The following is a 13,426-nucleotide window of genomic DNA, read 5'->3' as shown; positions in this document are numbered from 1 at the left end:
TGGGTTTGCAGGGCCCGGCTCCGCCAGCTGTCAGGATATGTGGGGTGGTTCAGGCCATCCGCGGGGGCGAGCGTAACTCTTGGCCCTTCCTTCTCCATGCCCCAGCTCCTACATGACGCCAACCTGACCCGACGGGTTCTAGCTCCCAAATTCCCCGCACTGTGGCTTTGGGAAGGGTCCGCCGGCTAGGGCAGTCGCTGCGCGTTTGCGAGGCGGAACCCCAGGGGGACTCCTCCTCCCGGGGCGCAATTGGGGTGGGGGGCGTGAACGGGACAGGAGGGCGGGGCCGGGAAGCGCGGGCGGCGGGCGCGCCCCTCTTGCTGCTTCCGGCGGCAGCGGGTGGATCCGGCGCGCGACCGGGGCGGCGGCGCGCGGCGGGGGGTGGTTGGGGTGCGCGCCCGCCCGAGTGGACGCCGCCGCGGCCGCCATGCAGCTGACGGTGAAGGCGCTGCAGGGCCGCGACTGCAGCCTGCAGGTAGGGTCCCGGGGCCGGGCTGCCGGGCCCGTCAGTCGCCCGCCCCTAACAGGAGGACCGCCAGGGCCGAGGGCGGGCACGGGGCGGCCGGGCCGGGGGCTGGTAGCCGAGAGAGCCGCCCTCGGTAGCGGACGCGTGGGCTTCGTCGACCGAGGGCCGCGGGCTCAATCCCTGCCTCCCACCCTCGGCGCGGCCAGGTGCCGGAGGACGAGCTGGTGTCCACGCTGAAGCAGCTGGTCTCAGAGAAGCTGAACGTCCCCGTGCGCCAGCAGCGGCTGCTCTTCAAGGGCAAGGCCCTGGCAGGTACCCAGGGAGAGGAGACGCCCAGGGAGCCCCGCAGGAAGCGGGGCCAGGGTGCTCTGGCCGCCTCGGCAGCCGTGTGACGGGTCGGGGTGCCGGCGCCCAGCGCCACTTGACTCCAGGGTAGACGACCGCATGCTGCAAAGCTGAATCCCGCAGCCCGAAGCGGCCTCGTGTCCTGGGCCACCCCCACGGCGGCAGGGAGAAACTCATCGATCTGTCTTTGGCAGATGGGAAACGACTCTCGGATTATAGCATCGGGCCCAACTCCAAGCTCAACCTAGTGGTCAAACCCCTGGAGAAGGTGCTACTAGAAGAAGGCACTGGCCGGAGACTGGCCGACTCCCCACCCCCGCAGGTCTGGCAGCTGATCTCCAAAGTCTTGGCCCGTCACTTCAGCGCGGCAGATGCCAGCAGGGTCCTGGAACAGCTACAGAGGGTGAGAAGGGCAACCCTGGACATCCTTTCTAGGCCCAGCTGCTCCCAGCCCCCCACTGCCATCCCCTGAATCTTCCTGCCTTTCTCTCCCCAGGATTACGAGAGGTCCCTGAGCCGCCTGACACTGGACGACATCGAACGATTGGCTGGCCGTTTCCTGCATCCAGAAGTGACTGAGACGATGGAGAAGGGCTTCTCCAAATAGCATTCTCAGAGCATAGGGAGGTGCCCAACGCCAGGCCACGGCTGAACATCACACAACGTGTGTTCAGTTGCAGTTGGGCTCATAATAATAGCTGGCAGGTACCTGGCTCTGGCCAGGTGCTAGGCACCACTCACAGCTTGACCTGGGTTTGCTTCCACACCCTTGGAAGAGGAGAGCCAGCACAGCGGGGGCGACGCAGGGGAGGAGCCCCAGTTGGAGTCCAGCAGCTTCTGAAAGTGCCTTGATGTGACAAGGAGGAAGGGGCTGCTTGGAGAGCTGAGCTCACTTGTCATATTTAGCCCACTGAGAATATACACTCAAGCAACTCCTTCCCAAGCCTGAAAGGGGAAGCAGTTGTCACCTGACTTCTGGCGGGTCCAGCATTAACCCTCAGCTCACTGCTGCAGGAGGCCAAGTTGCAGCCAGCCCTGGATCCCCCAGCTGCTACAGCTAGTGAGCGTTCTACAAATGGAAAAGCAGGTTGGGGCCAGGGAGTGAGAAAGTCACCCCAGCTCTGTGATATGACTTTGGGCAAGTCTCAGTGCCACTTTGGTCCCCCGCCACAGACTCTATAGGGTGAGGGCCACTTCCTGATCTGAGTCAGTGTTCTCCGCCCTTACCCCAGCCCAGGGTGGGGAGTGTTAACAGTGCTCTTCTCCCTTCTGTTCAATAAACGAACTGAAGTCAAAAGCAAAGCATGGCCAAGTGTGACCCAGAGATGGGTGTCCTGGCCTTTGGTGACACAGCTCTTCTCTGGGGCACCCTGTCTGCTTGTCTCCTCCTCCAGGAAGCATTAGGGCTGATGGGTGACTCAGAAAGGCAGTGTCAGAGCTGGGACTGGTGTAGGCATTTATCCTCATCCCCAGCATTTGCCACCATGTGGAAGACGAATACATCCCAGCCATCTGTGTGCGGGGGCTTACTTCGTATGCTCCTTATTGCCTGAGAGGAAACCTTGGGGTGCCAAGGCAGGGGCAGAAGCATGGGCTGGGTTCCAGTTCCTCCTCCACCCTGCCCTGCGCATGGGCACTAGAGGACATTGAAGTGCCTGCTCCTTGGAGGAGGCCCCCAGGGGTGGTAGAGGCTGGAAGGAAGCCACAGGCAGGAAGACACCACTCCAGCCCCTCCACCCTTGCCAAGGGAGCAGCTCAGTGTGGTCAGGGCTGCACGTGCTGGAGACCCTCCTGCCTGGGCCTTGTGGGCCAAATATTGGGTCCCCAGGCTGGAAATATGGGCAGAGGCCGAATGAGTGAAGGCTCTGAAGAGCACACAAAAGCCCCTGGCCACCCACGAGAGCTGGAAAGCCATGTATGTGGCTTCAAAGCCATATGTGGAGGGACATGCTTGTGAGCATGTGTGGCCTGCAGCTCAGGTGATACATTTACCAGGGTTCTTGTTTGGTGCCAGGAAATTAATTTTGGAAAGTGAAATAACATTAAAGGTGAACGTGAAACTTCTACTTTTATCCAAAGGAGCTATATTAGCTAGGCTGCTTCTGGTATCCAATAATTGGTTTAAAAATAAAGGCAATTTGTTGAATCAGTACAGGAAATTTCTTGACTTAATGAAAGGAAAAGTCCAGTGGTGTTGGCATTGGCAGCAGGTGAGCAATTTCACCCAGTGTCTTCCTGCCTCCCTCTGCGTTCGTATCTGCTTCATCCCAGGCCATCACCTCCAAGGATGAAAAGATGGCTGCCTGCAGCTTGCATGGAATCCCTGCCTCACTGCCAGATGCCCCAGCAAATAAACACTCTTCTCATTGGTCACAACTGGACTGTGTGTCCAATCATTTTGGCCGCGGTAGAGGGTAATTCTCCATCAGGGCTGTCTCCCTGAGCTAGGCATGGGGCCACTTCCCTGGATGGGCTGTGCAAGGGACAGAAGGCTCTGGGGGAGGGCTGGATGAATGGATGTCCTCAATTGTGGCTGCAAATGGCAGCGGTCTACTACAGGGGCCATACATGTGTCAGAAAGATCAGGGTCACCTTGGAGGTAGTGGAGGAGAGGGCTGGAGGCATCAAAATCAGGGGAAGCATCAGGGAGGGCACGAGAGGGAGGAAACATTGCAGGGATGGGAGATGGGAAGTGGGGGGACTGCATGAAGATGGAGCAGCCACAGGCTCCAGCCCCCAAATGCTGAGATCCTTTAACAGGAGTCCGAATGTTTACTGCAGGTGCTGCACCCCTCTGAGCAAATCGTCTGCTCTGTGAGATGGCACTGAGTCATCCACTACCCTTTGCCCCTCAAGGAGGGGCCTCGGGACAGTTCCTGACCTCTGCAGCCATGGTGTGTGTCAGGAGATGGCAGCATAAGTGAAGGGCCCACGGCAGGAAGAGCAGCCTCAGAGGACAGCAGCATTTGCCTTGGGGTGGGGAGGCTCCCTAGAAATGGATTCGCTGTACCCACAGTTTGCTAGCACCTTGCAGGTATCCCATGTGGGCATCACCAGCTCTTAATAGATCTGCCGGGGCCTGGTACTCCCAGGAGTAGATGTGGCAGGCAGCTGTGGCCAGCCTTGAGCCTCCCAGCCCTGAAACGCCTTCAGGAGAGATGAGAGACACCTAGCAACTGCCTTGTCCTCCAGGACCCAGCTGGAGTGGCCTGTACACACCCCTGGGGCCCCACTGAATGACTGGCAGGCCACTCCTCACCATCTTACACCCTTGCTCTCCTGCTGTTTCCACTGCTTGCTCCTTCTCAGGCTCTCTTGCTGGTTCTTCACACACACCCCAACCTTCAATGTTGAGGTCCCAGGGCTCAGTCCCTGAACACCTCTTCCCTCTCTGTATCACTCCTTAGGGGAGCTCATCCTACTTAGTTTCTATTTCTGTGCTTCACTCCCACGTCTATGTCTCATCCCAGCCCTCTCTCCTGAGCTCCAGCCCGTGTCTCCCAGACAGCACCTGCTCATCACTGAGTGCCCACTGTGTCCCAAGTGCTGGCAACCCTGAGACTGGGAGACACAGTCCCTTCCCTCTTGACACTCATGTCCAGCACTGGCCAGCTCCTCAGCACACACATTTTCTCCATGCCCACCTGACTGAAGGGCAATCAGGCAAGAATATTTTTGGAAGCATACTCGCCCCCAGCCCCCACATCAGGAGGCAGGCAGGGTCAGGCTGCCCCAGTGTTGGGGACACTCAGTTTCATCACGTAACCCAGGTGGCAGCTGCCAGATCTCTCGCCTGTAAAGATGCAGTTTCCCTTCCTGATTCACAGGTAATTTGGGGTAATACTTGGAGACTTTGAGAATATCCTTTCATTTAATGGTTTTGCCATCCAGTGATAATCCTTGCCTGAATCAACTTTTTTTCTTTTTTTTTTTTGAGACAGAGTCTCACTCTGTCACCGAGGCTGGAGTGCAATGGTGTGGTCTCGGCTCACTGCGACATCCGCCTCCCTGGTTCAAGAAATTCTCCCACCTCAGCCTCCTGAGTAGCTGGGACTACAAGCGTGTGCTACCATACCCAGCTAATTTTTTTTGTAGTTTTAGTAAAGACAGGGTTTCACTATGTTAGCCAGACTGGTCTCAAACTCCTGACCTCAAGATCCACCCACCTCAGCCTCCCAAAGTGCGGGGATTACAGGCATGAGCCACCCTTCCCGGCCATCCTGAATCAATTATTAAGTTAATAACAATTATTACATTGATGGTTACAAAAATGGTAATTTTCTGATACTTTTTTCTATACCTATTACTTGCCATTTCTCTATAAAAACCTTTCCTTTTTCTCACTCTTTTTTTTTTAGACAGTGTCGCTCTGTCGCCAGGCGTCAGGCTGGAGTGAAGTGGTATGATCTTGGCTCACTGCAACCTCCGCCTCCTGGGTTCAAGCAATTCTCCTGCAGGCACGCGCCACCACGCCCAGCTAATTTTTGTATTTTTTAGTAGAGTTGGGGTTTCACCATGTTAGCCAGGATGGTCTCGAATTCCTGACCTGGTGATCAGGAGTTCTACCACATATATATATATATAATATATATAAATGTATATATATTATAAATTTTATATATAAATGTATAAATATATACATTTATATATATATTTATAAATTTATATATATTATATATTTTTTAACATAGTTTTGACTTTTGAACAATGTAAATATAGACGGCTGGGCATGGTGCCTCACACCTGTCACCCACCCTCTTTGGAAGGCTGAGGTGGGAGGCTTGCTTGAGGCCAGGAGTTCCAGAATAGCCTGGGAAACATAGTAAGACCCCGTCTCAACAACAACAACAGAAGGCCGGGTGCGGTGGCTCACACCTGTAATCCCAGCACTTTAGGAGGCCGAGGTGGGCGGATCACCTGAGATCGGGACTTCAAGACCAGTCTGATCAACACGGAGAAACCCTGTCTCTACTAAAAATACAAAATTAGTCAGGCGTGGTGATGCATGCCTGTAATCTCAGCGACTTGGGGGGCTGAGGCAGGAGAATTGCTTGAACCTGGGAGACAGAGGTTGCAGTGAGCTGAGATCACGCCATCGCACTCCAGCCTGGGTGACAAGAGCAAAACCGTCTCAAAAAAAATATAGGTGGCCAGATGCAATGGGAGGCCACAGTGGGCAGATAGCTTGAGCCCAGGAGTTTGACAGCGGCCTGGGCAACATAGAGAGATCCCAGTCCCTACAAAAAATACAAAAATCAGCCAGGTATGGTGGTGCACGCCTGTAGTTCCACCTACCCAGGAGGCTGAGGTGAGAGGGTCACCTGAGCCCAGGGAGGTCGAGGTTGCAGCAAACCACGATTATGCCACTGCACTCCAGCCTGGGTTACAGAGTGAGACCCTGTCTCTCAAAAACAAAAACAAAAGGCCAGGTACAGTGGCTCAGGCCCTAATCCCAGCACTTTGGGAGGCCAAGGTGGGCAGATCACCTGAAGTCAGGAGTTCGAGACCAGCCTGACAAACATGGTGAAGCCCGTCTCTACTAAAAAATACAAAATTAGCTAGGCGTGGTGGTGCATGCCTGTAATTCCAGCTACTTGTGAGGCTGAGGCAGGAGAATCGCTTGAACCCGGGAGGCAGAGGTTGCAGTGAGCCAAGATTGCACCACTTCACTGCAGCCTGGGTGACAAGAGCAAAACTGTCTCAAAAAAAATTAGTCTGTTTCATTCAAGAAGCAACAAACTACCTACGGTACATACTGTACCATCCTAAGCATTAGGGATATGGCACTGAAGGAAAACAACGGTACAGGAGATTCGATGAACAGATTATTCCAAATACTATATGGCCAGGAGCGGTAGCTCATGCCTGTAATCCCAGCGCTTTGGGAGGTGAGGTGGGCGATCACTTGGGCCCAGGAGTTGGAGACCAGCACAGGCAACATAGTGAAACCCCACCTCTACCAAAAACACAAAAATTAGGGGTTGGGGACAAAAAAATTACAATTAGCTGGGCATGGTGGCACACAGCTGTACCACACCTGTAGTCCCAGCTACTTGGGAGGCTGAGGCAAGATAATTGCTTGAGTTCAGGAAGTGGAAGTTGTAGTGAATGAGACTGTGCCACTGCACTCCAGCCTGGGCAACAGAGCAAGTCTCTGTCTCAAAAATAATAATAATAATAAGGCCGAAGGCTGGGCGTGGTGGCTCACACCTTAATCCCAGCACTTTGGGAGGCTCAGGCGGGAGGATCACAAGGTCAAGAGATCTAGACCAGAGGCGGGCGGATCACAAGGTCAAGAGATCGAGACCATCCTGGCCAACATGGTGAAACCCCATCTCTACTAAAAATACAAAAATTAGCTTGGTGTGGTGGCACACAACTGTAGTCCCAGCTACTTGGGAGGCTGACGCAGGAGAATCGCTTGAACGCGGGAGGCAGAGGTTGCAGTGAGCCAAATCACACCACTGCACTCCAGCCGGGCAACAGAGCGAGACTCCATCAAAAAAAAAGAAGAAGGAAAAAGAAGTGAGAAAGAGAGAAAAGAAAGAAGGAAAGAGGGAGGAGAGGGAGGAAAGAAATACTCTATAGCAAATTGAAATGGGCAAATGTGATGAAGAATGCCTGGGGGTGCTGAGTTATACTGGTTATCCTGAAGGCCTCTTGGAGGTGACACTGGAGCCAAGGTCCTAATAATGAGGAGGAGCTAGCCATGGGAAAGTTTGGGGACAGTCTTACAAATAGAAGAGTAAGTGCAAAGGTCTGGGGTCAGGCTGCCCTTGGTCGGAAGCAGAGAGAAGGTCCCAGACGCAGGAGAAGGAGCTGGGACTTTTATAAGATATAGCAGGACTTTATTCCAAGTGCAAAAGGAAATCATTCTAGGGTTTTAACCAGAGATGTGATCCCATGCAATGTTTTTTTTTTTTTTCGAGACAGAGTCTCACTCTGTTGCCCAGGCTGGAGTGCAGTGGTACAATCTCAGCTCACTGCAACCTCCACCTCCCAGGCTCAAGAGATTCTCCTGCCTAAGCCTCCTGAGTAGCTGGGACTACAGGTACACACCACCATACCCAGCTATTTTTTTTTTTTTTGTATTTTTGGTAGAGATGAGGTTTCACTATGTTGGCCAGGATGGTCTGGATCTCTTGACCTCGTGATTAGCCCGCCTCAGACTCCCAAAGTGCTCGGATTATAGGTGTGAGCCACCGCACCTGGCCAATACTTTTTTTTTTTTTGAGACGGAGTTTTCGCTCTTATTACCCAGGCTGGAGTGCAATGGCGTGATCTCGGCTCACCGCAACCTCTGCTTCCTGGGTTCAAGGAATTCTCCTGCCTCAGCTTTCCAAGTAGGCGTGCACCACATGCCCAGCTAATTTTTGTATTTTTAGTAGAGATGGGGTTTCACCATGTTGACTAGGATAGTCTGGATCTCTTGACCTCATGATCCACCCGCCTTGGCCTCCCAAAGTGCTGGGATTATAGACATGAGCCACCGCGCCCAGCCAATACTTCTTTTTTTTTTTTTACTGTAAATGTCATAAAAACCCACTTTGGAAAAATTGGAGGTAAAACTAAAAGTAAATTAAAATCACCCCTATCCTATTATGCAGAGATCATGAGGATTTACATGTTGCTGTATGCTCTAGGATTTCTCTACATGTGTACAGTAAGAGACTAACTTGGCCTTTTCTTTTCTTTTTATTTTTTGAGGCGGGGTCTCGCTCTATCAACCAGGCTGGAGTGCAGTGGGTTGATCACGGCTAACTGCAGCCTCTGCGTCCCGGGCTCAGGCTATCCTCCTATCTCAGCCTCCCTAGTAGCCGGGACCACAGGTACGCATTTTTTTCTGGAGACATGGTTTCACTATGTTGCCCAGGCTGTTGTCGAAATCCTGGCTCAAGCAATCCACCCTCTTCAGTCCCCCAAGTAGATGGGACTACAGGCATGCTCCACCATGCCCAGCTAATTTTTAAAATTTATTTTTGGCCAGGTGCGGTGTTGCGTGCCTGTAGTCCCAGCTACTCGGGAGGCTGAGGCTGAAGGATCGCTTGAGCCCAGGAGTTCTGGGCTGTAGTGCACTATGCTGATCGGGTGTCCGCACTAAGTTGAGCATAAATAGGGTGACCTCCCGGGAACGGGGAACCACCAGGTCGCCTAAGGAGGGGTGAACCGGCCCAGGTTGGAAATGGAGCAGGTCAAATCCAGTGCTGATCAGTAGTATTGCACCTGTGGATAGCTACTGCACTCCAGTCTGGACAACATAGTGAGACCCCGTTTCTAAAAAAAAAAAAAGAAAAGAAAGAAAAGAAAAGTTACTTTTGTATTTGTTGTAGAGATGTGGTCTCACTATGTTGCCCATGTTGGTCTTGAACTCCTGGGCTTAAGTGATCCTCCTCCCTTGGCCTTCCAAAGTGCTGGGATTACAGGCGGGAGCCACTTAGCCTGCCCTAAAGTGGCATTTTCTTTCTTTTTTTTTTGTAGAGACGGGATTTCTCCATGTTGGCCAGGCTGGTCTCGAACTACCGACCTGAGGTGATTCCCCCACCTCCGCCTCACAAAGTGCTGGCATTACAGGCGTGAGCCACCGCGCCCGGCCTAAAGTGGCATTTTCATACTCATAGTTGTGCAGTCTGATTTTCCACGTTATATGAGACCTAGGCACAGCGCCAATACTTGCGTTCAAGGCCGTCATATTTCGCCTCAGTGCAGGCGTTCTGCTGACAGGCTCCCGCTCCGCACAGCGCCCCCACCCCGCTCTAAAATGCCTCCTCTAAAATGTAAATCCGACTCTTTACCGTCCACTGTGAAGCCCCCTCGGTTGGACCATGGGGTCGTGGGCAAGAGCAGTATCCTTGTGGGGGGGTATCAGACCCCGCCACCGTCCCTCCGCGAGTCGCTGCATGCACGTTAGTGCCACATCTCCGGGGGATATTGGGTACCGGTAAGAAACAGGGCGGGAAGCGCCCAGACACCCTCGGGCCTCACTAGGGCCTCACTAGGGCCTGCCCGGCCGAGGCCACAGGCCCTAGACGGCGCAGGCGCGCTGCGGTCACAAGGCGCAGTTAGGGGCGGAGCCTTGCAGGGTGCGCCTCTGGGCTAGGCGACCACGGGGTCTTCAAAACCCCGTCAGGGCTGGCTTCCTGGGGCCTGACTGACTGTGGGTCACTTTGCACTGACGGCCTGGGATCGAGTTACGCGCGAAGGGACAGAGTTTCTGGAGGAGACCGCGGCCTCTTAACCGCTGACTCGGTCTCAGAAGGCACCCGGCAGGGCCGCTTGGCGGGAACTGACCACGCGCCAGGCAGGCTTCCCAAGAACGAGTGCCGGCGCGTGTGGGCGGAGTCGGGCGCAGGGGGCGGGGATTCGGGAAAGGGACCGGGAGAGAGGGCGGGGCGTGGGGGCCTGCGCCTCGGGGGTGGAGTCCGAGCTGCGTGGCGGCGGAGGTCATGCGGTGCGCGAATGCACACGCTGGCGCAGGCACAATTGGCAGGGATGGCCAGGGTGGCCACAGCTGCCCCAGGGGCACGGACACAGCGGGAGCTCCGGCTGACGAACCTTCCCCACCGCACCCGCCAGGTCCTGGCAGAGACGCCGCATCTGCGGCCAGGGGTTCAGGAATACGGCCGCACATATTGTATTCTTTCCAAGGGGAGGTCGGGAACAGACTGGCGGCTGCCTGCGCCGGGGCGAGGGCTGGATTCGGGGAGGAAGAAAGGAGGGCGGGCGGCGACCGGGGTAGACGAGCAGGGGTGCTCGGAGGAGGGGAAGAAATAGAAATGGAAGGAGAGAAGCCCTGCCAGCGGTGGCCTGGGCCACGTGAGGAGTAAAGCGAATGACTCTAGGTAGGGTGACCTGAGGGGGGGCTTCAGAGGATCAAGAAGGCCTGAGACATAGGCAAAGTCGTATCAGATGGCACCTTAACCGAATGCCCCCCCAGCACCCTTAGTGTGCCTTTCCCGACCCCCTTGGAGGCGGAAATCGCGCATGGGTCCCTGGCTCCAGATGCCGAGCCCCACCAAAGGGTGATTGGGAAGGATCTCACAGTGAGCGGCAGGATCCTGACCGTGTAAGTTCTGAAAGGGGCTGGAGTTGGGGGAGGCAACCGATGGAGACGTAGGGGGCACCCATGGATGAACCCTAAGGAGCGCCAGGTGCGCCGGGCCGGTCTCCACCTGAGGGGCTGTCTCATGGGCTCCCGAGGCTTTGCTGTAATGGGTGCCTGAGCGGCAGAGTGACGGACCAGGAGTTGTCACCTCCAATTTTATTTTCTTTATCCCTCACTTTTAGCCGCTGGAAAGCTGAAGACTGTCGCCTGCTCCGAATTTCCGTCATCAACTTTCTCGACCAGCTTTCCCTGGTGCTGCGGACCATGCAGCGCTTTGGGCCCCCCGTTCCCCGCTAAGCCTGGCCTGGGAAAATGGGGTGAGGTCTAATATTGCGTCTCCCTAGGTAGGGCACCCAGCTTTCCCTAGGGCAGGAGTTCCCACAGTTGCTATTTTCCTGTGAAAGCCTCATGGTCGGCCTGTACTGGCCCGTGGGTGCTCAGGGGCCCCTTGTTTGATCTGGTTCTTAAATGTTTGTTACCACAGAAAATAAAACTGAGCTACTGTTCCAAGTCTGAGTTTATTTCAGCTACAGCACCTCCCAATATTCTAGTCATTGTGCTTCGGTTACAGGGGAGGTTCTAGAATCCAGATATTCAAGGAAATTGAAGACAATTTAGGAAATGGAAGAAAATGAAAATCAGCTGGGCTCTCATTCAGCATCAACTACTGTCAACATTTTGGAATCCTTCCTTATAGTTACATTTATTACAGTTGTTTTCCCCTGAAGTTAATAGTAATAAACGTGTAACTGTAATATACAGCATATAATTTTTGCAAGTTTAGCGTTAATTTTTTTTCCTGAATTTTAAATCTAACATGAGCTTCTTTCCTCTAACAGTGAAGAAAGTGCTGGGTCAACTGACTAGTGTTTGGGGAAGGAGTTGGCTCCCTGTAAATACACTAAACTCAGTCTTAGGACTCTTTTGTAGATTCAATTGGATTTTCTGAGAGTGGAAATAAAGAGGTACAACTGCGTATCCTCAGAAAACATGGAAACGGTTTGATCCTTTTTAGTCTTTCTCTGAAGATGTGCTGCATGGGACTGGAGCAGCTCTTATGGTAGACTTCAGTTTCCCGGCTATGGAGGCAACAAACACCATTCAGGGCACCCTGGCCAATGCTGCCCAGGTGAATATGAGCTTCTGTATCCTGGTGGGTGGGGACAGCTGCTAGTCCCTGTCCTGCTTGCATACTGGAGTCACCTTTCTTCCTTTCCTGCTGGGGTGATGTCTTTCCCTGGCCTTGGGTAGCTTCCTCACATGCCTGTGCTCACTGGTGGTCTGCTGACACCAGAGGAGGACTCTCCGTGGATATCCAGGGTTTTTTCCCTGTGCAGCTCTCTTCTCTCTAGCTCCCCATCCTGCAAACTCCAGCTACTGGGACTCTCTGATTCAGAGTTTCAACTCATAAAGTCCGGGTATCTGCCTGGCTCCACCAGGAAACTCCACACAGGGCACTGGGCCAGTCACGTGGCTTACCTCAAGTGTTTCCCAGCTCCCACCTGTCACTGTCCCTCACTGCCCCACAGCCAGTTTATTGTGTTCCATATATTTGGTCTGGTTTGGGGGTTCTTTCATGTGGCAGTACATATTCAGTCCCTATTACTCCATAAGGAGGAACAGTTTCATTTTGCAGAATCTGGGGAGCTCTGCCAGTAGTGACAGTGGCACTGGTCTCGAGCTTATGAAGATGACACTTTGTTCTCTCCCTCTGTTTTACTCATTCCTTTCTTTCTTCCTTTCTTAATATTTTTTAAACGTTAATTATTGATGAACAGTTGGCAATTTAGATCTTTTACTTTTTAAAAAATTCTTTTTTTGGACACAGGGTCTGGCTCTTGTCACCTAGGCTGGCACAGTCATGGCTCACTGCAGCCTTGACCCTCTGGGCTCAGGCAATCCTCCCACCTCAGTCTCCTGAGTAACTGGGACCACAGGCACATGCCACCACACCTGGCTAATTTTGTGTTTTTTGTAGAGAGGGGTCTCACTATGTTGCCGAGGCTGGTTCTGAACTCCTGGGCTCAAATGATCTTCTTGTGTGGGCTTCCTAAAGTCCTGGGATGACAGGTGTGAGCCACCACACCCAGCCCCATATAACTCAAACCTAGCCCCAATTTAGCTCTGTCTCCCTTCCTCTTCCTCTCATGATGCTTCTGTTAGATTCCATTCATTTCTGAGAGATTTTCCCCTAAGGTTAAAAATTGCCTTGTTTTCCCATGGCTTAGTTATCATTATCATATGATGGTAACATTCTAAACCATCTCCCTTGCCCTCTGTCCTCCGTCTGGCTGGCTCTGTCTGGGCTGACTGCACAGCTGCCATCCCGCAATTTCTCTTTATCCTGGGTCAGAATCCAGTCCTGCCTTGCATGTCCTTCTCTTTACTGTTTTACTCCTTATTTGTGTAGTTGCTTGTTTTTTTAACTCAGGCTTATTAAGGCATCATTTACGTACTGTGAACTTCCCCTCTGCTGCATGGACAGGTCTCAGTTTTGGTAAACACCAACGGTC

General features: G+C 53.3%; 2 protein-coding genes across 3 annotated transcripts; both read left to right on the top strand.

Annotated features, from left to right (window-relative positions):
• Window positions 1–404: 404 nt before the first annotated feature.
• On the top strand, window positions 405–3,187 carry UBL4A (ubiquitin like 4A). The gene is made up of 4 exons (XM_002763421.6): window positions 405–475; window positions 673–778; window positions 1,006–1,214; window positions 1,308–3,187. Exons 1-4 carry the CDS (start codon window positions 428–430, stop codon window positions 1,416–1,418), a joined length of 474 nt encoding a protein of 157 aa, XP_002763467.1. The 5' UTR covers window positions 405–427; the 3' UTR covers window positions 1,419–3,187.
• Window positions 3,188–10,219: 7,032 nt separating this feature from the next.
• Window positions 10,220–11,677, top strand: LAGE3 (L antigen family member 3). Of its 2 annotated transcripts, XM_008990109.6 has the most exons (4): window positions 10,220–10,442; window positions 10,746–10,874; window positions 11,096–11,230; window positions 11,485–11,677. In XM_008990109.6, exons 1-3 carry the CDS (start codon window positions 10,255–10,257, stop codon window positions 11,208–11,210), a joined length of 432 nt encoding a protein of 143 aa, XP_008988357.1. In that variant the 5' UTR covers window positions 10,220–10,254; the 3' UTR covers window positions 11,211–11,230; window positions 11,485–11,677. The 2 variants fall into 2 exon arrangements, with proteins under 2 accessions (XP_008988357.1, XP_002763473.1); XM_002763427.8 differs by having other exon boundaries at window positions 11,096–11,677.
• Window positions 11,678–13,426: the final 1,749 nt, after the last annotated feature.

Source organism: Callithrix jacchus, chromosome X (assembly GCF_049354715.1).
Source record: "Callithrix jacchus isolate 240 chromosome X, calJac240_pri, whole genome shotgun sequence".
Classification (NCBI taxonomy): domain Eukaryota; kingdom Metazoa; phylum Chordata; class Mammalia; order Primates; family Cebidae; genus Callithrix; species Callithrix jacchus.
This window is presented reverse-complemented; position numbering and strand designations above follow the sequence as displayed.

Excerpts from the sequence above, each read along its gene's own strand:
- UBL4A (XM_002763421.6), top strand. The coding sequence starts at position 428 with ATGCAGCTGACGGTGAAGGCGCTGCAGGGCCGCGACTGCAGCCTGCAG. Across the intron at positions 476-672 it reads GCCGCGACTGCAGCCTGCAG|GTGCCGGAGGACGAGCTGGT; the intron begins GTAGGGTCCCGG and ends CGGCGCGGCCAG. Across the intron at positions 1,215-1,307 it reads TCCTGGAACAGCTACAGAGG|GATTACGAGAGGTCCCTGAG; the intron begins GTGAGAAGGGCA and ends TTCTCTCCCCAG.
- LAGE3 (XM_008990109.6), top strand. The coding sequence starts at position 10,255 with ATGCGGTGCGCGAATGCACACGCTGGCGCAGGCACAATTGGCAGGGAT. Across the intron at positions 10,443-10,745 it reads GGAATACGGCCGCACATATT|CACCCTTAGTGTGCCTTTCC; the intron begins GTATTCTTTCCA and ends ATGCCCCCCCAG. Across the intron at positions 10,875-11,095 it reads AGCGGCAGGATCCTGACCGT|CCGCTGGAAAGCTGAAGACT; the intron begins GTAAGTTCTGAA and ends CCTCACTTTTAG.